A 24,534-nucleotide genomic window follows, 5' to 3' on the forward strand; every position below is an offset into this window, starting at 1 on the left:
GGGTGTGGGGTGTGGGGTGTGGGGTGTGGGTGTATAGTGTGGGTGTGGGGTGTGGGTGTGGGTGTGGGGTGTGGGTGTGGGTGTGGGCAGCTCTGTCAGGGTGCTTTGTGCACCTGCTCACTATTGCCCCAGGAGCTTGTGGAGAAGGATTCTGTCATTCTGGCTCTAGATGGGGCACTGAGGCACCATGAGCTAGATTGCTGATATATGAGGTGACTCAGCTGGGGCACAGCAGAGTTAGGACTCTGAACTAGGCCTGTCATTCTCTGCTCTAACCCTGGGCCCTGCAACATTATCTAGATGGAATGGTATTTTGCCTCGGAGTGACCCCATGAAGTTCCTTTTTCAGTGGTAGGCAGGGTGTGAAGAAGGAGTCTAGAGTCCTTTTTACCTTGTCACATTGGGAGCACAGCCTGCCCTTGAGTCCTGGAGTGACCGGATCCTTTGAGATGGCAATGGCAGGCACAGGCAGGGCTCTGGATGGCATGCCTCCTCTTGGGTTTCTTCTACTAGCTTCTTCCCTGGGTTCTGTGAGAGTGAGGGGAAGCTGCCTGCACCCAGATGCCTCTATGCATGTAATGTTGCATCTTGTGCTCTATGCAAATGCTGCATTTCACATTGACCTCTTTCAGTGTTCCTTCTGTAGCTCCCCTCTGCTGCCTCTTTGTCCCAGTAGCAAATACTCATTGGCCAGGCAGAAGAAGTTAACACTTTCCTCCCTGCTGCCTGCCTCCCCTTTGCTTGGTATGCCTGCCCTGCCTTGACCCACACTGCAGGGTACTGGATTAATCTTGTTAGTGCCCAGGCTGCTGGAGTGGCCAGTGATGGCTGAGTTGAGGTGCTATGTGTTAGAATCCATGCTCCCATTTTCATGAATTGATTGGGTCATACCCTGGCTTCTGTGGGTATATAAGCTACTTTTGTGTTGCTTAAGTGGGTAGCAAGCTGGGGTTGGTTTGGCTGTGTTGGGGGAAGGGTTAAAAGATGCCCCCCGCTGACCTAGGTGTTACCTCCCATGCCCTAGGCTGATCTCAGTATTTCATTCTTGCAGCATCCTTGGGAGGTAGGTACCATTAACCATTTAGTAGAAATGCCTACTTCTGTCAGGGAAGGCCATGCTGTATGGAATGGACTGTAGATGTAGCTTTTGGGATCTCCTACCTAGACTTACAGTGTGAAAAGACATCACAGTGTTCTAATAATTTTGCCTTAAAAGTAAAAATGTTTGGTTACACAGATGGAGGACCTGTGCCATCTCATACAGCCAGTGACTATTAATTATTATGCCAAATTACAAGTTTGGATTAGAGATCCCTTAAAACATTTTGTTTTTAGTTTTCACAAAGTGTAGCTTTAATTTTATGGAATATACTGTGTCCCAAATCATTTTTAAGTGAATTTATTTTACTGTAGTTTTAAAAAAAATTACATTCGGTACTTTTCAAATCTCGAATACTGAGAATGTCTGAGCTCAAATTCCAGTGTGTAATGACTTGTGATCTGACCCACCTGTGGTTTAGTCTACCATCAGTGCTTTTGGGGGGAGCGGCAGGGGGTTGGGATCCTCCTGCCTCAGCATCCTGAGGTCTGGAAGGTAGCAGCATTTTAAACATCTTCAAGCCTCACTCTCAGTCACACACACTGCTCTGTGAGTATGGGTGCGCGCGCGCGCGCGCGCACACACACACACACACACACACCCCTACCTGCCCTCCCTTCACAACTTGAACACTTTGCTCCTCCCCTTACCCCCATCCCCAGCCTACCAGGAGCTCTGGCTTCCGCACTGGCTTCCTGGAGGCCTTGTGAGCCACTTCCACGTGGCTGCGGCTGTTGGCTGGTTTGGAGCTTGCCACTCTCTTGCATATCCATACCTGCCATGTCCCAGGTTTGTGCTCTTGGAAGTTTGGGGCTGGGGTGAGAGGTCCTGCCTGGAAGCTTGGACTCTGGGGGTAGGGACAGAGATGGAAGTGTAGATAATACACACAGTATTCTGTTCATGAAAGTGCTGTGCTGGGCCTTTCTGTGTTCTAAAATGTTTAGAAGAAGCAGATCTGTAGAGGCAGGAGAAAGTCACAGTGACCTCCAGGTGAAGGGGGAGGGGACAAGTGAGGCCTGGCAGCGAATGTGATAAAAATGGCCTGGAATTTGTGGTGATGGTTAGATAGCTCCCTGAACTCATGGAAACTACTGCATCGTATCCTTCAAACGGTGAATGATGTGGAATGTGAAACGCATATCAGCAAAGCTGTTGAGAATACCAGCAGCGGGGAGGCCTGTGAGGTACCGAGTCTCCGGAGGGTGGGGAAGCCAGAGCCCATGAGGGCCTGTGCCTATAGATGCTTGATGAAGACAGCCGGTGAACCTTGTGCATCAAGGCAGAGGGCAGAGTAAATTCCAAGGCTCCCGACATCACCTGAGCGCTCAAGGAGTGGAATGAGCCCCCAGGACATGGGACAGTCATGGGGCCCTGCATGGGCTTGTGTTTCTAGCGGGAAGGAAGCCAGGCAGCCTTAGCAGTGGCTGTCACTCTAGCACACTCCTGCCCTCACCATGGGCTTTCTCTTTCCATAACACTTAGGAAGATGGAGGCCCAGGGGAGAGTCACAGCCCTGCACTTGTTGGTCCCTGTGATACAGTGCTTTTGATAACCTTTCATTTTGTTTTGGATTTCTGGCAGTAGCATGGCTGTTATGCTGCCCTTAGCATTGAGCCCCTCCCTACTGCCCCTGCAGGTTATTTCATGGTTTTTGTTGTCACAGAGAAGGTATTTATTGTGAGCACAGTGACACCTCAGCTAGGTAGTTTGAAATCTGCAGGCAGTTGTTGTCAAGTGTGCTGAGCCTTCTGTCCTGTGCAGCAGGAGAACTGATCCCTCCTGCCCTGCTTGACTCCAGACACTTGAGCCATCCCCCTTCATTCCTCCTGCAGACCCTTGCTGGGCGCTGCTGACCAATATTCTGTTCCTTTTGGGACAGGATCTTACTCTATAGCGCAGGCTGGCCTGGAGCTCGCACTCTAGGGTAGGCTGGCTTTGAACTCCCACCAGTCCTCATGCCCCTGTCTCCTAAGTGCCTGGCCTATACTTTGAGAAGAACTTGTTAGCTTTTACATTGATTATGCATATTCCCATGGTAATGACATACGTCTGAGGTAACTGACATCTTGATCTGTTCACCACACATTATATATATGTTTTGTGGTGCCACACTGTACCTCCAAAACATGTACAGTTACTACGTTTCAACTAAAACCAAGTGAAACTATGCAGTGTTTGTCTTCTCTGCCTTCTTTCTCTTTAAATGGCCTCCATTTCCCTCTGTCACTGCAGGGGGCAGATTTTATTCTGTTACTGCTGTATAGTGTTCTGCTGTGAACATGTACTGTGGCTTTTGCATTTGTCTGTCGCTGTGTGCTGAGGCTGACTGCATGCCTTAGTGAGCTGTGTCCCAGTAGATCTGCTGAGCCTCTCATGCCCTTCTCTAGTCCCTCTCTGTGCACACCCAGCAGGGGTATCACATCTCGAGGGCTCCTTCTAGATTTTGAGAGTCCCACACTGTTTGTTAATGGCTAATTATTGATGGCTAATTAATTAAAGTATTAATATAACTAAGTCCTAATTTGTTTCCACCAGCCACATCGCCTGTAAGAGTTCTCACACCAGCGCATCAGGTTCTTTCTGTCTTGTTGCTAATACTACTAGACTCTGCATGAGGTGATGTCTCGTTATTCATTCACATGTTACTCATTTGTCTAATCTTAAGAAATCTCTTAAGCCAGTATCCACACAGGTCATTTGTTCATTTCTATGGGATTTCTTCTTGTTTGGTTCTTTTTTGCTGCTGATATGTTTAAGACTGTTCATGACTTAAACTCCTAGGCAGGAAAGAGACCCTCAGATATTCTCTTCTGCTCTGTGGGCTGTCTCTTTCTCCATAGATTGTTTCCTTTGCTGTACAGAAGATTTTCATTTACCATTTGTCAAATTTTGTTTTCGCAGCTTATTTTTTGGGGAGACCTATCCAAAACATAATCTTTCTCCAGACCTGTGCCCTGAAGCACTTGCCGTGTTTTCACGGTGGTTGTATAGGTTTGGGTTTTTAATTCATCCTCTATCTATCTATCTATCTATCTATCTATCTATCTATCTATCTATCATCTATCTATCTATCTATCTATCTATCAATCATCTATCTATCTATCTATCTATCTATCTATCTATCTATCTATCTATCTATCAACTGTCTGCCCGCCTGCCTGCCTGTCTATTTTGTGTTTGTTTTTGAGGCATGATCTCACTCTATAGCCCTAGAATCCTGGAACTCAGGTTGGACTCCATCTCACCTGCTCAGTCTCCTGAGTGCTGGGGTTGGATCCATAGGCCTTGATTTCTATTTTAAGTGTGTGTTTGGGGTGGGGGTAGGAGAGATTGATTTTTCTTGTTTTGTCTGATTTTCCAAAATTCATTTAGTGATGAGACTTTATGAGAATATATGTTCTTGTTGCATTTATCGACAATCTGACTGTAGATAGATTTATTCTTAGATTCCTTAGTCTGTATCATTGGTCAGTGTATCTTGTTTTAAATCCCAGTATCATGCTGGGTTTGTTTTGATTATTTATTTATTTTTGTAGTATTATTACTGTTGCTTGCTTTTTTTTTTTTTTTTTTAAAGACAGGGTTTTTCTATGTAGCCCTGGTTGCCTTGAAACCTACTCAGAGATCCACCTGCTTCTGCCTCCAAGTGCTGATGATATTAAAGGCCCATGCCACCATCTCCAGGCTTTGTAGTGTTTTTTTTAAAGCCAGGTATTAGAGCCTCAAGATCTTTTTCTTTTGTGCTCAGGAGATTTTTCACTGTTAGCTTGCAGCAGCTGCAGCAGCTGGCCTGCCTTGTTAGTGCAGTAGACAGTGCAGTTGATGTCTGGGAGTCTGGCAGAGTTTTGAGGGCAAAATGAGTGTGTGAAACCAATGAGATGCAGGGCTCTGGGCCCAAGGAGTGCATGGCTGTCTCTTGCCTGAGTACTCTCCCTTTCTACTGTGGCTGAGGTGGGAGCCGATTTCAGTGGGTTTCAAATGCTCCCTGATTGTGCTTTGTTCTCTTTCTGATAAGTAGAAATGCTGCACTTCTTCAGTCACAATTCTTGAGAAGTAGAGACAGGAGGATCTCTGTGAGTTCAAGGCAGAAGTCTGGTTTACATAGTCAGCACCAGGCCAGTCAGGATTGTGTAGAGAGACTCTGTCTAAAACAAATAGGCCTTTTTATAGTGTTAATTATATGCATTAGTTTATACCTAGAGACCTAGGCTTACCCTTTCCTTGAGTTTACCTATTGTCCCGAACTATTGTGTCTGTTGCACATTCCACCAGGTGTTGGCTGACAGTGACCTAGGGGCCAAAAACTACTTGCCACCTAGTTTTTTACAAATGATGTTTTGTTTTTTTTTTTGGCAAACATCCTCACTCCTTGTTTATCTGTTAGCTCGCTGCTCTTGGGCTGTAGCAGCCAAGCACTTGTGGAGGGAGCCCTCAAAGCCCCAGATACATAGTCTGCCTCCTACAGTTTCTCTGCCTCTGCTCCGTGCTTCATGTTGATATCTGAGGAGAAAGTGCTTGTTCACTTCAGCAGTTGCTTGACAGGGCCAGCATCTTCGTTCTCAGATTGGTTCCAAGCCTTCCCTTCCTTTCTCCATGTTTTCCCCAGGGGTAGGAGATGGTTGTGGGGGATGGGTGGGTATAAAAGGGTGGGGTGTGTGAAAACTTCAGGGTAGTCAGAATAGGAATTTGATTGCCTTTAATTTGTAGTTTTCTGAAAGGAGAAGCCATTGCTTCATAATGTTGGCACTTTCCCCTTCCAGAAATAACCATCTCTATGATGACATCTGTCACCAGACTTGATTGTTTTTGCATTTCTGTCTCACATTTTGAAGTTTATTTCTATATGTATTATTGCTTTTTGATGCTATTATAATTGAGATCTCTTGGTTATATTTTACAATTGGCATTATGGTAGAAAGGAAGGATTTTGCTTATTGTGCATTTAAATTGCTTCTAACTCTTACGGATATATAAACTATTAGAACTTAAACTGTTGTTATTTGACATTCGTGTCTGAATTTACTACCCCAAATCGTCTAATTCCTAGTTCTCCTGTGTCACATTATAGAGTTCTATATCTATGGTGGCTAGTAGAGTTGTCTGTGTCCTCCCTTCCCTTTCATCTTGCACAGATCACAGCAAATAGTAATTAAACCAAACAACGTTTTCATACCCAGTCAGCATTTATTGGTGGTTTTGAAAACACCCAGAAGATAATGTCAGTGAGCTCTTTATTAGACAGACTGCTTTGCAGAGCTGATAATTGCCTTAATGCGGACTGTAGAGGGGTGCCTGTCACCTGCAGAGTCGGACCCCCTCTGCTTGCTGCAGAAAGCCTGCAGATCATGGAGGGCACTTGACTTAACCTTGTGTTTAATCTTTGGAATTGAAAGATGAGCACATTTTTATGAATCAGTTAGTGCTTTCCTGACTGTGTTCTCTGTAAAGTGTTTGATCTTTACCCTGACATCTCTGCCTTGAGGATGTGAAATCTATTTTAGATTTCAAGGTCTATTCCTTGCTCTGAGCACAGAACAGGTGAACCATAAATCCAATCTCTGTTAACCTTTGTGAAGTTATCTTTTATTGCTATTTTTTCCTTCTAAATTCATGTCTTCTTACACTGAGACGAAAGGGCCATTCATGTTAGTGATTTCATCTGCTTTTCCCCTTTCAGTCACTGCCTTTTGAGTGCAGTGATAGCCTGTGGCTGTGGTAGGAATGGGTATGAAAGAGGATAATTGACATAGTATGTTGACTTGTGAAATGAACCCTCTTATTGCCTTTAGTGAAGTGCAGCTCCATATCGAGAATGTAACTGTAAGCACTCTTGTCTGTTGTAGTGTGTGCAGATTTGCCAGCACCATCACTGTGTAGATGCATACACTTTGGTGTAGAGCATTGCTCTCATAGGTTGTAAAGATGTCTCAGGCCGCTCACCTCAATCACAGCGGAGCTCTGACTTTCAGGTCTTTGATACAGGGCTGGTGTTAGACGGATGCTTTCTCTGATCATTATTTTTATTGAGCACTTACTTTATTCTAGGTGTTATGGTTGGGGTCCCGACACTTGTAGGCATTATGGTCGGCAGCCAGTTACACAGTTTCATCTTTACCACACTATATAGGACACCATCTCAGTTTATAGATGAAATTGAAAGTTGGGTTGGAGTTGAACCAACTTCTAGGCCCAGAGGCCAGAATGCAAAACCCAATGGTGTTTCTGGTATGTGCCCTGTGGACTAGGCTGAGTATAGTGGGAAGACTGGTGTGGAGGGGAAGGGGAAGGGTTTGTGGACTGGTGTGAAAGACACTTGGAGGCCAGGGCAGGCTGTAGTAGCTCATGAAAGTGTGAATTCAGTGTAAGGAAAGTTTTTTCCTATCTTGTGTCTTCCATCTTCCTAGGGAAGAGGAAGGTCTAACAGCCTCTGGTTTGACCCAAGGTCTGCCATGGCCCGAACCACCGGCTTGTGAAATGGCATGCAGTGTCCACAGGGATGCATGTTCTATGTGCACAAACCTTTGCCACATCCTTTCTGCCTTCTCTTCTGTTGTCCTCTGTGGCAAGACAGGCCATTGTCTCAGCTTTAGTTTAGGGTGGGGCTGTGGAGCAAAGTGATAGTGGAATGTGTTCGCCCATTTTCTTGTTTCTAAACAAATATTAAGATGGTTTCTGTGGTTCCTTAGCAGCTACAGAAGAGTATGGACGTTGTGTATTTCAGTTCCCAACAGCCTCTACTAGGCTGAGTAAGCACCATTGTTTCTGGCTTGGAAACCCCATCCACTTTTCTCAAGTGTAAACATGAGGCATTATGGACACTGCACACGCAGGCACATGTACACGCACGGTCCCACCTGGGTGCTTTTCTGGACTTTTGTGTGTGCTTGTGCTAAGTGGGTCATTTGGATAGATCCTGTGCTGTGTACCTTAAGCATGACTGGATTATTCAGATGCAAACAATTATCAGAGGGTTTAGCTTTTTTTGTTTTGTTTTGTTTTTGTTTGTGTGTGTGTGTGTGTGTGTGTGTGTGTCTTTCTAAGACTGGGTCTTGAGCATGCTGTCCCCTCACCCCCTCAGTGCTCCTCCAGCATACCGGGCCAGGAGTCCATCTTTAGGGCCCATGTAGAGGCTGAGGCCCTGCTCTGGCTGTCACTCAGCTTACACTGGTTCTGGAAGGCAGTGAGAGTGACTGAGAGCAGTGCACATGGGTGTCATCTGTTCCTGTGCCCCCTTGTGAGTGTCAGGACATCTCATTGTTTGGCTCACATCCTGGCAGGGGCTGCTCAGGGATGGATTCCTAGTGCAGGTGAGCCTTCAGCAGATAGCTCACAGCTCACAGGGTGGCGCTGACCCCTGGCTGTGTTCTCCATGTCTGGTGCATGTCCCAGGTCATAACTCAGTGAAGTGACTTACTTCTTTCTCCCTAGAATGGTGTGACTCTAGAATAGAGTGTCTCTTTTCTAGGCTACTTTCAGTCTAACATTTGTGATAGGAAAGCAACAGAATTAATGCAAATCCTGGTATTTATAAAAATACTTAATGCTTTTCCAGATATGAAATTATCAATAACCATTTAGCACCTCTGTATAGCCTGCATATATGTATGTGGGCATACTTTATAAAAACGTGTCTGCATGTGTGTGGGGCTAGGGATTGTCCTAGGGCCTCACTCATTCTGAGTTAGGACTCTACCACAGCTGCATTCTCAGCTGTGAAAACCCTTGTGGTGGGAGATTGCAAAACCTGGCCGTGGACTGCAGTTGTGCTATGCAAGGTTCTGGGAGCGAGCAGTCTGCGGAGTCTCTCGTGCCTGACTTAGCATGCAGTCCTGAGGTGCTTAGAGGTGGGGATGGGTGGGGATGGGTACTCCTCTGTACTGGGTTGCTTCCCCGGGAGTGTAGCTTAGACGCTGGCGTTGTCCACTGTTGCAGGGCCTGCAGGTGACTGCACACTACCCTGCACTCTGGAACCAACAGTTCATGAGGTAGTTCTTGGTCTGTGTGCTTAAGGGGAGGTGGAGGGTGGTAGATTCCCGTGATAGAACCATATAATCTGAAGAAATGCGCTGTGAGGTTATAAAGTGCTGGACATTGGGACACCATTCTGTCATTTTTCTGCCCTGGAGCGAGCTTATTATACCAAGATTCTGGGAGAGGATGGGAAAGCAAGCCTTTTTCCTCTGAGATGTGAGCCATCTTCTATTTGCGTGATCGTTTGAGTTCCTAACATTATTTATATCCTCCTAAGAAATGCAGGTTGGCTGCTGGCAGGATTTCACAGCCACTGCAGTATTTTCTTTTTACTGTAGAGCTGACATGAACTCCCATGACTTTTAGCATTTGGTTGGAGATTTGACTTTACTATCAGCTTATTACTGGGGCTGGTTCACTAGTTACATGTTGCTGTTTCCTTGTAAGTGTCCTGTTAGTTGAGCTACTAAGACAACTATACACGTTTACTTTTGAGTTTTTACAGTTTCTTGCTGAATGAGAAATAGCTAACACTGATTTCTTTTCTCCCTTTTCTTTTAAAGACTTTCAGCTGAACTCTCATCTCTCAACACTGGCAAACATTCATAAGATCTACCATACCCTTAACAAGCTAGTAAGTCAGTCTTTAAAGATACAGTTGCCAGCTTTGAAGCAGTCCGTCTGTGCAGGCGTTTTTGATAAAAGAATGGACACTGTGGCTATCACTTGCTTATGACAATACTGAGTTTTCGTGCTTACTGTAGGGTGTGCCATTTCTTTGGTGTTAATGATCGTATTTCTTACAGAATCTGACAGAAGACGTTGGCCAAGACGATCACCAAACAGGTAAATGCAAATAACACTACTGACATTAAAGTGAACGTGCTGAGATGTAATTGTGCAAGGGAAGCGGTGGCCACGGATGCTTTAATTCCCACTCCCCCCCCCCCCCCAGTGTCCTCAGTTAACAAGTTGCCACTCTTGAGGACTCGGGTAAGAAGGCTCCTTCCCAGTAGGGACTCTATTCCTGAGGTGTAGGATTATGATAGCTAGCTGTCTGATTGCTTCAAAGGGCCTGAAGATTTTCCAGTAGCTTTCAGGGGCAATCCTTTTTCTTACGTAAGCATCTCAGCCCTTGCTGAAAGGCCCTGGAAAGATGTGTTTCAGTTACAGGCCAGAGTGGTTTGAAACTTGGGAAGGTGTTTGTTTTTGTCCTGAGGGGATCCTGAGTGAATTGAAAGAAATAAGTGGAGTGACTGCTCCTACGTGTAGTAGAGAAGAAGGTTTGTTGTAGATCTGAGGGAGTGCATACACAGAAGCATCCTGTGACCTGCTAACTGAACAGGGCCATGGGAGGAGGGGGTGAGGGGGAGCTCAAGAGAGGGGAACCAGGAGCAGTGGCGAAGAGGGCAAGGGGCCAAAAGACAGACAGTAGCCCAAATGGCTGGGTATATAGGGAAGAGCAGCTGAGGGAGGGGCAGCCCAGCCTAGTCCCTGGGTAAGGAAGTTTAGGATAGGGTTGGGGTATGCCAGTCAGGAGGACCCTGTAACACGCTGGGAGAATCTGGTAGACTGTGTCAGCTCTTATATGTTAATAGGCACCTTAGTTAGCCCTTTGTCCCAGGTTGGGACAATGGAGATCTTAATCTTAAGGCTGTGCTTTGGCTCCGAGGTCCTCAGGGTTTAAGCAGCACAATGATTGCCTTAGTTCAGCCCTCAGCTGTAAGTTCAGGGTGTGGTCTCAGTGTTTGCCCATCTGACCAGCACTTAGGTCATGATGCAGCCAACTAGACCTGACTTGGAGAACCACTTCTCTAAGCCAGTTATGCATCCCATCAGGAATGTGCATCTGATCTACAGTTACAAAATTTGTGTCAAAAATCTTTTAAATGTAAAATAGAAAATCACTACAGCTCCATGCTAGCTGATTCAGGCCGCTGTTACAACACCCTAGAGCAAGTATCTTATAAATAGTCCTGTCTGACTCTCAGTTCTGCAGGCTGGAGAGGCAGGTGACAGACTGCTCTGTCTGGTGAGGGGCCCTGGAGGAGATGGGGGCTCCCTGCAGGGTTCTATTATAAAGGTTCATTCTCAGTCCTTGGGGTTTCAGCCCATTACCCAGTCAGCCCCAGAGACCCCAGTTCTCCATTCCAACACTTTGGGGATTTGATGTCAGAGATGAGTTTTGGAAGGATATGTTCAGGCCACAGCTTGGTGAAGACATTTGAACAGCACCAAAGTGAGGGGAGTGAGACTTGGTGGCCTTCGCTCTCCCGTCTGTCACTCTGCTCAGTACTGCTCTCTGTATTCTTTTTCTCTCAGATTCTTTCACACACGTCTGCGTCTTCTGAAGCATCCATGGCTTTGACATTTTCATTTAATGGTAGATTGTTACTGTGTGGTCTCATCCTCATCTTCTCCCCAGACTGGCTCAGAGTTAGTTGAACTTTAACCATGAGTTGGAGGTTAAAGAAATAGTCGGCTGGAAAGTACTGACTCTCTCTCAGTCAGTGCTCACAGGGCCCAGGCTGGTGCACCTGCTCTGTGCTCTCCACTGACTCTGTAATGGAGAACGACTTCCCGCTCTGCTGGGATGGCTGCGTCTCAGAGCAGCTCGGCTCTCTGCTTGGCATCCTTTCTCTGGCTCTCAGACCAGACAGGACCTCTGTTTGTGGGAATATGAGATGGGGAGCAGACTGAGGCCGGAGTGTTGAGGAGGTCCAGGGCAAGCAGTATATTTTTAGTAGCACATTAAATAAAAAAGGATCTGTTCTCTTTTTAAAATTGCTGCTTAATTGTCCAATTCATAGATATGTCATATGTCCTCAGCCTCCTGATGTGTATTTGCATGTTTGAGCCTAACTCAGCTATTTCAGTGATACTGGAATAAAATTTCTAGAGTCAAGTTAATAATTAAGGAGAAAACCACAGTTCTCTGCTTGAAGCTGCCAGTGTTGTGAAGATTTTTTTTTTTAAAACTTAAGAGTTGGAGTAGTTTAAGCCGCGCGTGGTGGCGCACGCCTTTAATCCCATCACTCGGGAGGCAGAGGCAGGCGAATTTCTGAGTTCAAGGCCAGCCTGGTCTACAAAGTGAGTTCCAGGACAGCCAGGGCTACACAGAGAAATCCTGTCTCGAAAAACAAAACAAAACAAAACAAACAAAAAAAGGAGTTGGAATAGTTTTAATTTTTAAAATAGGATTTTGTATTAGTAAGACTCTTAAGGATTATCTTAGCTATGCTAACAACACCTCTGGCTTGTGAATATTATATAGTTAATTTTGGAGTTTAGATTTAAATGAGTAATTATTACTATAGTAATTTCATATATAAGTGTTAAACTTGAAAATGGCAATATTAGCTGGGCAGTGGTGGCACACGCCTTTAATCCTAGCGCTTGGGAGGCAGAGGCAGGCGGATTTCTAAGTTTGAGGCCAAACCGGTCTATAGAGTGGTTCCAGGACAGCCAGTGCTATACAGAGAAACCCTGTCTTAAAAAACAAAAACAAACAAGGAAATGGCAATATGATGACTAAGTTTCTGTTAAGAGCAGTAATGGAGGAAAGGGTGCTTGGCCCTTTGCCTTTTGGTCCACAGCTGTGTCTGAAGTTTGGTCACTGCCATGCCACAGTGCTGGACTGAGTTGATTGTACTCATGATGTAAGTGTGCTTGTGGTGTGTGTGTACTCATGGTTTATGTGTACTCACCTGTATGTGTGCTAATGATGTGTGTGTTTTGTGTGTGTGTATATGTGTGTATATATATGTATATACATGTGTGTATGGTATATAATATGTATATGGTATATATTTGTGTGTGTGCGTATTGTATACATATACCATATATATTTTGGTGAGCCTGCTGACGTGTGTGTGTGTGTATTGTATATGTGTATGTGTGTATGAGTATATATATGTGTATATATGTGTATGTATATATATGTATGTGCATGTGTTTTGGTGTCTATATATATAATATGTGTGTATGATATATATATATATATACACACATACATATGTGTGTGTGTATTGTACACATATACCATATATATTTTGGCGAGCCTTCTGTCTTGTGTGTGTATGTACTGATGTATACATATGTGCAAGTACACCTGGTGATCGTGTAGGGGCCAGAGGTTGACATTAAGATGTCTTCACTTGCTTCTCCACCCTACTTTTTAAAGCAGTCTCACTGAACCTTGAGCTCACTGGTTTTGGCTAGACTCCATTGGCCAGCAAGCATGCAGATCTGCCTTTGTCTATTCCTCTGGGGCCAAGGTTACAGGCACATGCAACCATGTTTACCTTTGTATGTGGTGTTGGGGATCTAAACTCATGTCCTTATGTTTGTAGGACCCCCTGGAGCAGGGCTTGTTTACCAGTCTGCCACCACAGTTCCACACCTGGCTAAGGCATCTGCTGTGTTTCCTACTCTCCAGTGTACACTGTAGATGTTAGGCAGCGAGCCGGAGGCTAGGAGATGTGAGCAGGTGTTTCCTCAGACTGTCTTGGTCCAACACTTGGGAATCTGAGCACTAAGCATTATGTGGAGTAGAGCCAAAACCATGTCAGAGGTGGAGCATCTCATGTGCTGCCTTGAGCTCCTGATCGTCTGTGGGACAGTTAGGGAGGTGAGGCTGAGCAAAACTAGCTCAAAAATAGAGAAATGGTGAACCAGAGAAAAGCACAGAGGGAAGAAGAAAAAGTCAGGAAAAACAATGGAACATGCTGAAGTCCCTGTTACTTAGAGATAAAGGGGACTTATAAAAGTAGGAACATTTGGTTCATTTAAAAGTTACTAGTTTTATTTGAATGGGTAATTCACTGATGTGTTCACGATAATGCAATAAAATCCTGTGTACTGGTGAGATCTCTAAGACTGCTATGTATTTATCAGCCAAAACTGTGAAATCTCTGACATTGAGTGAGTCCACTCAGTGGAGTGAGCTTCCTGAAGACCCTTGACAGGGCAGAATGAGCTGCACACAGTGTCATGCACTGAAACAGCAGGCTGACCAAAATGAAGGCAGCAGGTCAAGGTGTGCATTTTGGACAAATCAGAAATAGCCTTGCCCTCTTGCTTGGGAATGAATAGAGACTGGACATACAAGTTGCCAAGTCTTATGGGAAATCCACTCTAATGGGACTCTTGCTGAGGTTTGTAATGTAAGGTGATTACAGGAAGCCAGAAGACCCGACTCAGGCACCCACTGGTGAATTAATGTCCCAAGATAAACTGCCAGCAAGGTGGGTAAACTAAATCAAAGACCTTTGGCTTATCCAGGTGACCTCTTTAAAACTTGATTTTCTGAGACAGTACTAACTAAAATAGACCTATTTTAAACTGTTGAATGTGGGAAGAAAGGCTACAGTAATTGGCTTAATTAAAAAGATAAAAGTTTTCTCTTGAAATACTGAATAGAAAAACAAATTCAAACTTTCAGGAAGAAACAATTGGGTTTTTAAATTGTGCTTGTGTGAGTGTGTGTGTCCCCAGAGAACTTTCTAGAATAGGTTTTCTTTCTATCTTCATGTGGATTCTTTGAAATCAAGGTCAGGTTGCCAAGTTTTTGTGACAAATGCCTTTATTGGATGTTCTGTCTCGCTGGCCTAAATTGTATTGTTATTGTCTCTTTGGTGATTATTTAAATGCCACACCATTTAGAAGAAACTTGTGTCTGCAGTCCCAGCATTTTAGAGGCTGAGGCTGACGGAATGAGAGTTCAAGGGAAGCCTGACCCAGTCTGAGATGTAGCAAGATACTGTCTCAGAAGCTCAAGGCTGGGATGCTGATCAGCAGTAGAGCTTTTGCCTGGCTTTCCTGGGGTCCTAACTCCATGCTGTAAGGAGAAGTGCTGTGTCTGTGCCCTCAGGCTGTGGCTTTGCACCCCCTCCACCTAGAATGTCATGTGGGTTGTAGCCTGCTTTCTGAAGTAAATAAATTCGTAGGAGTTCTTGCTTGTATTATCTACTTTCTGATTTTTTTTTTCTGTAAAGTTAGAGTTAAATGGAGGTAAAGTACGTATCAAAGCTTAGAGGCCTAAATTTATTGATAGAAATACATAAGAATTTGTAGAACATTCATTTAGATTTCAACATTTTTTTAATTGTAAGGAGTTATCTCAGTTGTTTTAAGAAACATGTACTCTGCCTGCCAGTGAACATGACGTCAGCCTTGCTGATGACTGGGGAGGTAGACTGGAAGCTTTGGTGCATTGTCTACTCAGGTGTTTCCGTGTCTGGAAATGCTCTGATTTTAAGCAACTTGATTTATGCATGGTGTGTGAACACACTTGTTCAGTGAATACTTGTGTATGGAATTGAATGCAGTGTATTTTACTATTATAAATGATTACATTTGCTGTATATATTATGAGTGAACCAAAAGGAAACCACAAAGATGTGCTTTTTCTTTCCCTTTCCTTTATTATTGTTGTTGTTGTGTTGAGACTGTGTCTTAATCTCTAACTCCCTTCGGTAGCCTGTGTTGAACTTGTATCCTTTCTGCCTCAGCCTCCTGAGTGAGTACAGGCTAACAATAGGCATTGAGCACTCCTGTCCACGATGCACTTTAGGAAGTCCTAGTGGCTGGATCTGCTGGCAAAGGGAGGAATGGAGCAGAGCGGAGCAGAGGAAGCAGCAGGCAGATGTTTGGCAGAACTTCTGTACGTGGCTGACCTCAGGTCTTGTTGGTAAATTTTAAACATGCAAAACAGCTTTCTCCATAGCCTGGGAAATTCTCTATGAGTCAGTATTTTCCCCATCTGTCTTGTGAGGCAGCTGTGCAGGGGCAGGGCAGAGTGCTTGAATAGTGGTCATCAGAGAGCAGTCATGGCGTATTTGTGGGAAATGGCCAGTAACAGTTATTCACTTATGAGAATGCTTAGAGCAGAAAGAACTAAAAGAAAGTCATGTCTCCTAGCTAGGAGATAAAAGTTTTGAATAAAGTAAGGTACCAAACTTGAGAATATGAGGTCTACACAGATATGAGAAAAAAAAATGGTTTGTGAAGCTTAGAGAAGAAAGCTTCAGTGTGATGGTTTGAGTAGGTGTGACCCCATAGACTCACGTGTCTACATGCGTGGCCCAGAGGCAGTGGCACTATTAGGAGTGTGGCCTTGGAGGAGGTGTGCCATTGTGGGGATGGGCTTTGAGGTCCTTTGCTCAAGCTATGCTCAGTGTGGTACAGTCTCCTGCTGCTGCCTATGGTTCAAGATGTAGAACTCTCAGCTCCTTCTCCAGCACCATGTCTGCCTGTATGCTGCTGTGTTGCCCACCATGATGATAATGGACTAAACCTCTGAAACTGTAAGACGGCCCCAGTTATGTTTTCTTTTATAAGAGTTGCCGTGGTCATGGTGTCTTTTTTTCACAGCAATGAAACACAAACTAAGACACTCAGTAAGAAAAACATGTAAGGAGATTGGTTGGTGTTTGTGTGCTTACAGAGATGTGCTACTGTGGTGAGTAGGGTTGGTGAAAGCAGACATGGTGTTGCTGTGTCTGAAGAAGCAGGTGCTAAAGGAGCGAATGAATTATGGTTTATTCGAGGGAGACATTCTTTTCAAGTGCTCATTCCTCATGGACTGGGGAGATAAGTGTGTTTTCCTGTGTTCTGTAAATACGTGCGAGGGAAAGGCTGTGCTAGGTCAGATGCTCTGGGAAGGAACTGCCTTTCCCTTGAGAGTGTGTCTCCTGGGCAGCGGAAGCCCACCACAACGGTAGGCACACCCCCCAGTTCCGGACACTGCCTCAGGCTGTACAGTTAGGTAGCCAAGCATCGGTAAGCAAGGTTAGCATCACCTTTGGGGCAGATAGTTTGCAGAAGTTTAGGTCAGTGCAGTGATTGAACCTTGGCACAGGAAGGGGTGTGGTTTGAGAACTGGAGACTTCTCTGTAAGGAAGGTGAATTGAGTATGTGGAGTGGTAGGCAGCACCCTCTCTGGCTCTCTTCCTGTTGTCAGCTGCTGGTGCGAGAGGTAGAGCGAGCTTTATATCTCTGAAGAACTTTTCACTCTAGGACAGATGTAGTTAGGCTCCAGGTAAGGTAGCTGGGATCTGCCTAAGCCTGCTGGAAATCAGGTCTGGGCGAAGGGAGCTAACAGGCTCTGATGCCCAGGGACTGTCCAGTATGGGCTGAGGATTTGAGTCCATATGGAGACCCTGAAATGTAACAGAATGGTACAAGCCTAAGAGTGAGCCAGGGTTTGGTTCCAGCTCATCATTGCTCTCAGTAGGTCGTGTCTGACTGCTGACCACTTTTGCCTGGCTTGTTACGCCTCCCAGCTGACTGTGACCTGGCCCCCATCCTAGCTCTTTACTACTAAATGAAACTTGAGCCATCTCACACAGTGGCCAGCCTTCATGTGGCCATAGAGCCACTGCCCCCACCCTAGACTCTCCTCTGGTTTTTGGGACATCATAGAAGTTATTAACTTCCTTTTCATGTGTTCTACCAGGTTGTTAACCTTCCTTTTTGACCTCTTGAATAGCTGTACTTCCTAGGGTTAGGGATTACAGGGTTTACAGCCGATGGTGGGTGAGAGCTGGCTTTGCACTGACAGCTCGAATTCCCTTACCATTCGGCTGCACACACCTACACACAGTGTGTGTTCAAATGTTTGCCGAATAGATGCTTGTCTTCATGATAATTGTGAGAGAATCAACAAGAGAGACACCTTTACCATTCTTCAAATGATAATGGGATAAGATGCCTAAAATAGGTTAGCAGTTGCCCATGCTACAGTGTTAGCTGGAAAGCTGACTTTGACCGTGGGTTGCTGTAGCCTGGATGCTTACAGCATTGGCTATCCACAGCCTTTTAACCATTTTAGAGATCTTGGGCAGTTGCCAGATGCCTGCGCTGTGGCTTCTCCGAACTGTTATGTAGAGATTACCATTGACTATCATGTGCGGGACGCTTGTGAGAATTGAGCACTGTGTCCAATGGCACTCGTACCCAGACAGGGTGTCTAACATCTTCTAATCACGGTCTGAGTGTCTGCAGTGAGACGGCCACTCTCCTGCGTCCGGCCTTCTCTTCTCAGCTGTGCCTCTTTCTTCATAGTCCTTTACAATAGGAGTGTCCATGCACGGTTGAAAACAGAGCCTGGAACCCTGTGGATATGTCGGTGTTACTATCACCATATTTTTATACCCTTTCTAAGTTACTGTTACTTCCTCATATGAACCCTATTTGAAGGAGGCAGTCATTCCCAAGTGGCAGAAACAGGGAACAGTTGACGTGAGACTTCTGTTTTGAAGTCAAATTTCTGCCCACCTCCCAATCCCCGTCCTCCCCGTCAAATCCCTTGAAGCCTGTGTTGAGACTAGTGTGCTTGTGTGCGTTCTAGGCAGGGTTGCTGTTTAGTCTGCTTTGCCTCATGAAGCGCGTGTCTGTGACGGGAAGACAGTTTGTCTTGAAGGACAGTGCCGTGGAAGAAGTGATTTCCCTGAGTGCCATCTTGACAGTGAAGTTCACCTCTGCTTCTGCTGTGGGAGGGGGGTGGGGATAATTTATTTGTGTAATGGAAGGTTTGTTTCTTGACTAGACCATTTTCCTAAAGGAGAAACTAAAACTTGCGTCTCTGTGTAATGGTACTGACTGATGACGTCTAGCCACTTCACAGGGCAGGTAGGCCTCGGGATAGGTTATTTAGCGGTGACTCTGTTTGGAAGTAATGCCTGTGCCATGCCTCAATTTTGTGTGCTCCAAATTTGTTCCGTAGGAAGCCTGCGCTCTTGCAGTTCTTCGGACTGCTTTAGCAAAGTGATGCCACCCAGGAAAAAGAGAAGACCTGCCTCTGGAGACGACTTATCTGCCAAAAAAAGCAGGCATGACAGGTAGGTGCAAAGTCCACCGACCTAGAGCATGTGCAGAGGCGTGAGGTTTGCCCCGTGCAGGGTCGGGCACTGTTGCCTGCAGGTGGGCCGGCATCCTCTGCTACTGTAGGTGACTCATCAAAGTATAATTATTTCATGATGCTTATTTTATGTCTTGGTTTGTATTTAAGAAAGAAAATAGGCAGGTTGAGTTATTAGAAATTAGTTTCATCTAATCAATTGATTTTCTGAACCTTGGTTGGAACATCAGTTTATTTCCATTGAAGCCTGGCTACCATAGCCTGTCATATGGAGTGTCTGTCCGTCAGAGAGGGTCTCACTAGCTGCAGCCACACCGCCAGAGTGAGGCAGCTGCTTTGAGTGTCCTCCCAGATTGTCAGCCAAAGTTTCTTTTCATAGGGCTGAGAATTTAATGAAACCTGAAAAACAAGACTATTTAAATAATACCCAGACAGCTCACGTGTTAACTAACCATAGTGATGCCAAGAGCACCATGCTTTTAATTAATGCTTTTCTTAAGTATCTATATTGTTTTGCCTTTGATCTTAATAAGTCACTTTTTCTTTCTTCACATGTCAAATTTCATGTCTTGTCTTTTCTTCATGTTTCTGTCTTTGCCCATTCCTGCTGTGTGGGTTCTTTCATCTCTGGGCTGCAGTGTGCTCATCTTTAAATGGAGGGAGTTAGATGAGTTTGGTTTCTTTCTTGCTGTCATGCTTCATTTGTTACAACCCAATTGGAGGAGCAGAGATGGACAGCAAAAATGAAAATAAGGCCACAGTTAATATCTCAGCAGCAAATGTTATCCAGGAGAAGAGAGTGACTTCTAAGATTATCACCAGCTGCCTTCCGGCCAGTGGTTTTCAATTTTACAAAGCTAAGTACTCTGCATTGGGGAACTGATAAAATTCTCCTACTCATGGAGGCATCTGTGCTCTATTTTTTCTTCAGCATAATTTGGTATGATATTGTGCTATGGAAAAACCAGCTTAAACACTGGCAGTGAAGTTTTTGAGTCTGATTCTTGGCCTTTTAGGGACTTTATTTAGATACCATCAAGTCGATACATTCTAAGTGTCTAATTCAGTGTGCTTTTAAGTTACTGAGTTGTATAGACTGTCCTTACAAGCCAGTGTTGGAACATTTCGCCATCCCAGCCAGTCGCTCTTGTACTTTGTGGCAGCCTAGGCTCATCGTTACAGCATTTTGTCTAAGTGGTCTTCTGTGTTCCCTGTCTTTTAGTTAGTGTGATATTTTTGAAGCTCATCTGTATGATAATGTGCACCAAGATTTTGTTTCTTTATTATTAAATAAATAATATATAAATAAATGTTTTTGCTGCATTATTGTTCCATTGTGTGGTTTTGGGCAAATTTTATTTATAGAGAATTCTTAATTTAATGCTGCAATAGTAGAGAACTACAAGTTTATTGATGACTAACAGGCTCTGAGCTAAGATAGGCATGGTCTTATCCTCTTCTCTTTGAGCCCTTAGATGGTATCCACACCTTGTGTAGGAGAAAGAGAACTTGGGGTTTGCAGTTTTGATAACTTAATACTTTCCATCTAGAGGTAGTAGATGTCTGCATTTCTGTCAGAGGTCTGCGCAGGTAATCAGTCACTCACAAGTAAATGTTCAGAGAAATTCCTAAGAGAATTATTTAAGATCTTATGTTGTTATATAAATGAAAATTATACCCATATATGTTAATATACCTGGGTATATGTGATAGGTTAAACGGTGTACATGTTTTGTACCTAACTCACAGTTTGAAACCCCTGCTCCTATGTGTGAAACTCTCCTCAGGCATAGCATAGGATGAGAGACCCCTGAGTTGTAGGACTGCTCTGTCACTCATGTCCCCAACCCTGCTGCCTAGCAGGCTTACAGTGGAGAACTGGGAGCCAGGGATCAGGTCTCTCCTGAGGCAAAAGGGTTATGATAATACAGGAACCACCAGAGATTTTTTTTTTTCAGCCTTGCACCTGGATTAATTTTTTTCTAGGATATTGGGCATGAGTTGATGTTTCTCTTCATTTGTGTAAGGTTTTCTGGCATCATTACTGACAAATTCCTCCTTAGCCTGTGCCTGTGCTTAACTCATGACACAGAAGTCAAACTTGATAGATAGGAATGATTAATGTTTTTTAAGGATCATTTTTAATGACTAATTTCTTGCCATATTTTACTTAGAATCTTTCTATAGTAAATTCTAGGTTGTGAGGCAGAGGAAAGTTTATTAAATAACTAATCTATTTAATTCTAATTGATTATTGATAAGGTAGTTGTATTGAGTCCTTACTGTTTAATTCTTTATTAAAGTATTGGGTGTATTTCAGCACTAGTTATGAAACTGCCAATGCTTAAAAATGCAGGAAGTAAAATGTTTAAAGTATACTTAAGCCCTGGTGGAGTGGATGGCTGATTTAGGCCAAAGTGAAAATTACCTGCTACTTGAACCCAGTATCTTTAAATAACATAAAAATGCTTTTTCAATTTGTAGCATGTATAGGAAATACGAGTCAACTAGAATAAAGACTGACGAAGAAGCTTTCTCCAGTAAGCGGTGCCTGGAGTGGTTTTATGAATATGCAGGTAGGTAACAACCTGTGTCATGTAAAACCCATCCTTAGGGAAATAAGGGGCATCTTGGAAGAGATTACAGAATTTTAAAGCATGTACTTTTAAATTTTGTGTGCGTGTGTGTGTGTGTGTGTGTGTGTGTGTGCATGCGCACTGGGGTAGGGTCATAGCTGGTGGCAGAGAGTCAGAACAGAAGAAAGAGATGTAGCTGGAGCCCATCACTTATACCCTATTTATAGCCAGCAGCTAAACCCAAGAATTGAGAACTCTAGACCAGAACTGAAAAGATGAAATGTCCTTGGGAGCATCCTCTCAATGGCTACAAAGCCTAGTTAGAGTACTGATAATGGGTAGTTACTTGGTTAGGCCTCCAAGTTAAAATTAGCATTGCTGTTTTGAACTTCATCATGGTGCAGTGGGGTTTCCTTATACCCAGTGTCTCTATTTTTGAAGATCATCTGGCAGAAAATGGTTACTTTGTCCTTTAAAATGTCTTAAGGTGGAATTACGGTTTTGCAGTTTTCTGTGACTGGTCATGGTGCATTGCAGCCTGGGCCCTGTGGTCTGTGCCTGGTGCTAAGAGGCTGAGGGAGACTCTTGACTGGCCGGAGGTTTTCTGACCTTCCGTCTTCCTCTCCATATCTTAGGCCTTTCAACCTGACTGTTGCACTTTAGCACAGTCATCCTGACTGTTTGAACAGCCTTCCCACCCACTTTTGTGACACCAGTCTTAGTTCTAGACCAAGTACAACGTGTCTCTGGTTGTCTTACTTAGAAACAAATGGAGCAGCTCATGTATGCCGTTCTCCCTGACATCCCCTGCCTGCTGCTTGACAATCTCTGCTGTCCCCAGGATGCCAGAAACGGCTCAGCCATTCCACTACAGGGATGGGTGCCTTCTTCACTTCCCATCTGACAATAACCCTTCTGTTTACTTCCTCCTGACCGTTGCTGACCAGTGAGATCCAGGCCGGGGCTCCTGAGTTACAGCAGCTTTTTGGCCTTCTCTGTCCTTGTGCAGGACGGTTGTCATAACCTGTTTTGTCCACTTCGAGTGTAAAAGGTGGTTTCCTCTTTCCCTTGCTCTCACCGGACTCTGTACCCTGTTGAGAATCTTTCCCCTTTCACCCCAGAGACTGACCATGGGAACCAGGTTCTGGGCTTTGTAGACATGTGCTAGGAGAATTTTTTGTGTGCATATGGGGGGCGGGGCAGTGTTGTTGAAAGGACACAGCCCCAACTTCCTTAGTTTTCACTTAGCGTATTGTCTTTGTGAAGAGCCTCTGTATAGCTGGTAAAGTCCCAGCTGGATTTTTTGTGCAGGGCATGAGTATTGGAGAGACTTCCTGGTATCGGAGTATATCTGTTTTCATGCTTCATTAGAACATGTATGTTTGAAGACATTCCTAGTTGGATGTACAAGTGATTGACAGTTTCCACGGGTGTAGAAAAGGCTGAGTAAATGAAGAGCTGTTCTACATTCTTACTGAGTTAGGAGGATATTTGGTGGCCTATATTGAGTCACATTTATCTCTATGAAAATATGTTATAAAATGGAAAATTTAAACAAAACCTGGTATAGTAACATAGCTATTTTTTAAGTGTATGTTTTTCTTTAAATGCAGATGAAAAAAAGGTCTTTTTTTTTTTTTTTTTTTAAAGAGGGCAGGATGGAGTTGCCATCTTGCTTGCTTTTCTTTGACTTCAGAAGCTGACATTTTGGAATTAAAAATACAGCCACGTTCTTTAGCTTCCTTGGGGTCCCTGCTGGGCAGCTGTAGACACTCATCCCTGCAGTGTGTGTGGTGAGTTTATCTGTGTGTCCATAGTCCCTTACACACTGCCCCACTTTATCCTTTTCTTCTTTTTGTGCCTTATCAGTAGGAAAAGTGCCTTCAGATTGCGGGTGACTGAAAGACCCTGTTGGCACTACATTCCCTCTCTCTAGGACACATGTCCTAGAAGAGCAGTTGGTCATAGGCTGTGAGAGGCACCACGGTGAACTTGGGTGTGCACTGTGGTGTGAGTCTGTAGGTGAAGGCTGTGAGACTCCACAAGGGTGGTCCTGGAACAAGTGTGCTGCACAAGCAAGTGTACTGCACGAGGGTGGCCCTGGAGCAAGTGTGCTGCACAAGCAAGTGTACTGCTCGAGGGTGGCCCTGGAGCAAGTGTGCTGCACAAGCAAGTGTGCTGCACAAGGGTGGCCCTGGAGCAAGTGTGCTGCACAAGCAAGTGTGCTGCACAAGGGTGGCCCTGGAGCAAGTGTGCTGCACAAGCAAGTGTGCTGCACGAGGGTGGCCCTGGAGCAAGTGTGCTGGTTTGGGCTGAGGGTAAAAGCACTCTCCCTGCAGTTAGAGCCTTGGGTAGAAGGGTTCCTACGCGTGATCTCCAGTCCAGAGGCTCCAGTTCTACTGCAGCTCCGTGGAGCCCGTAGCCCAAGGCCAGCGTGGTTTAACACATGCTAAGGTGGAGTTTTCTCAGCTTTCCAGACCAGAGTAAACTCAGTCACTGATTCCAGATGTTCAGTAAATAAACCCTTTCCTCTGGGACTCCCTCCGCCTAGTGTCTGTGGCTGGACATTTATTCCTTATTCTAATTTGGAAATAGGATTGACTCAGGGAAGAGGCAGAGCTTAGTTTCAAGTCCTTCTGAAAAATAGAAATACTCGATTTTATATTAACAGTTTATCAGATACCTTCTAATTTCTGAAGTCAACGTAACAATAAGAAGTCAGGGTAGTTTTTACAGGTTTTAAAATTTATTTATTTTTCTTTTTTTTAACAATTTTTTATTAAATATTTTCTTCATTTACATTTCGAATGCTATCCTGAAAGTCCCCTACACATTCCCCCCTCCCCCCACCCTGCGTTTGCAAGACCAAGGGGCCTCTCTTCCCAATGATGGCTGACTAGGCCATCCTCTGCTACATATGCAGCTAGAGACACAAGCTCTGGGGGTACTGGTTAGTTCATATTGTTGTTCTTCCTATAGGGTTACAGACCCCCTTCAACTCCTTGGGTACTTTTTCTAGCTCCTTC

At 44.6% G+C, this 24,534-nt stretch overlaps 1 protein-coding gene across 4 annotated transcripts in view; it reads left to right on the forward strand.

Annotated features, from left to right (window-relative positions):
* Positions 1-24,534, forward strand: part of Dcun1d4 (defective in cullin neddylation 1 domain containing 4) — a 68,390-nt gene that overhangs the window by 10,208 nt on the left and 33,648 nt on the right. For 2 of the 4 annotated variants that reach the window (XM_029545191.1, XM_021210716.2), the window contains exons 2-5: positions 9,634-9,704; positions 9,877-9,916; positions 18,798-18,912; positions 21,417-21,508. In XM_029545191.1, coding sequence (XP_029401051.1) covers positions 9,634-9,704; positions 9,877-9,916; positions 18,798-18,912; positions 21,417-21,508 — 318 coding nt within the window. Of the gene's footprint in view, positions 1-8,914; positions 8,934-9,633; positions 9,705-9,876; positions 9,917-18,797; positions 18,913-21,416; positions 21,509-24,534 lie in introns of those variants that run through there. The other 2 variants (XM_029545193.1, XM_029545192.1) reach the window with 2 other exon arrangements.

The sequence above is a fragment of the Mus pahari genome, chromosome 13, assembly GCF_900095145.1.
Source record: "Mus pahari chromosome 13, PAHARI_EIJ_v1.1, whole genome shotgun sequence".
In the NCBI taxonomy this organism is placed as follows: Eukaryota; Metazoa; Chordata; class Mammalia; order Rodentia; family Muridae; genus Mus; species Mus pahari.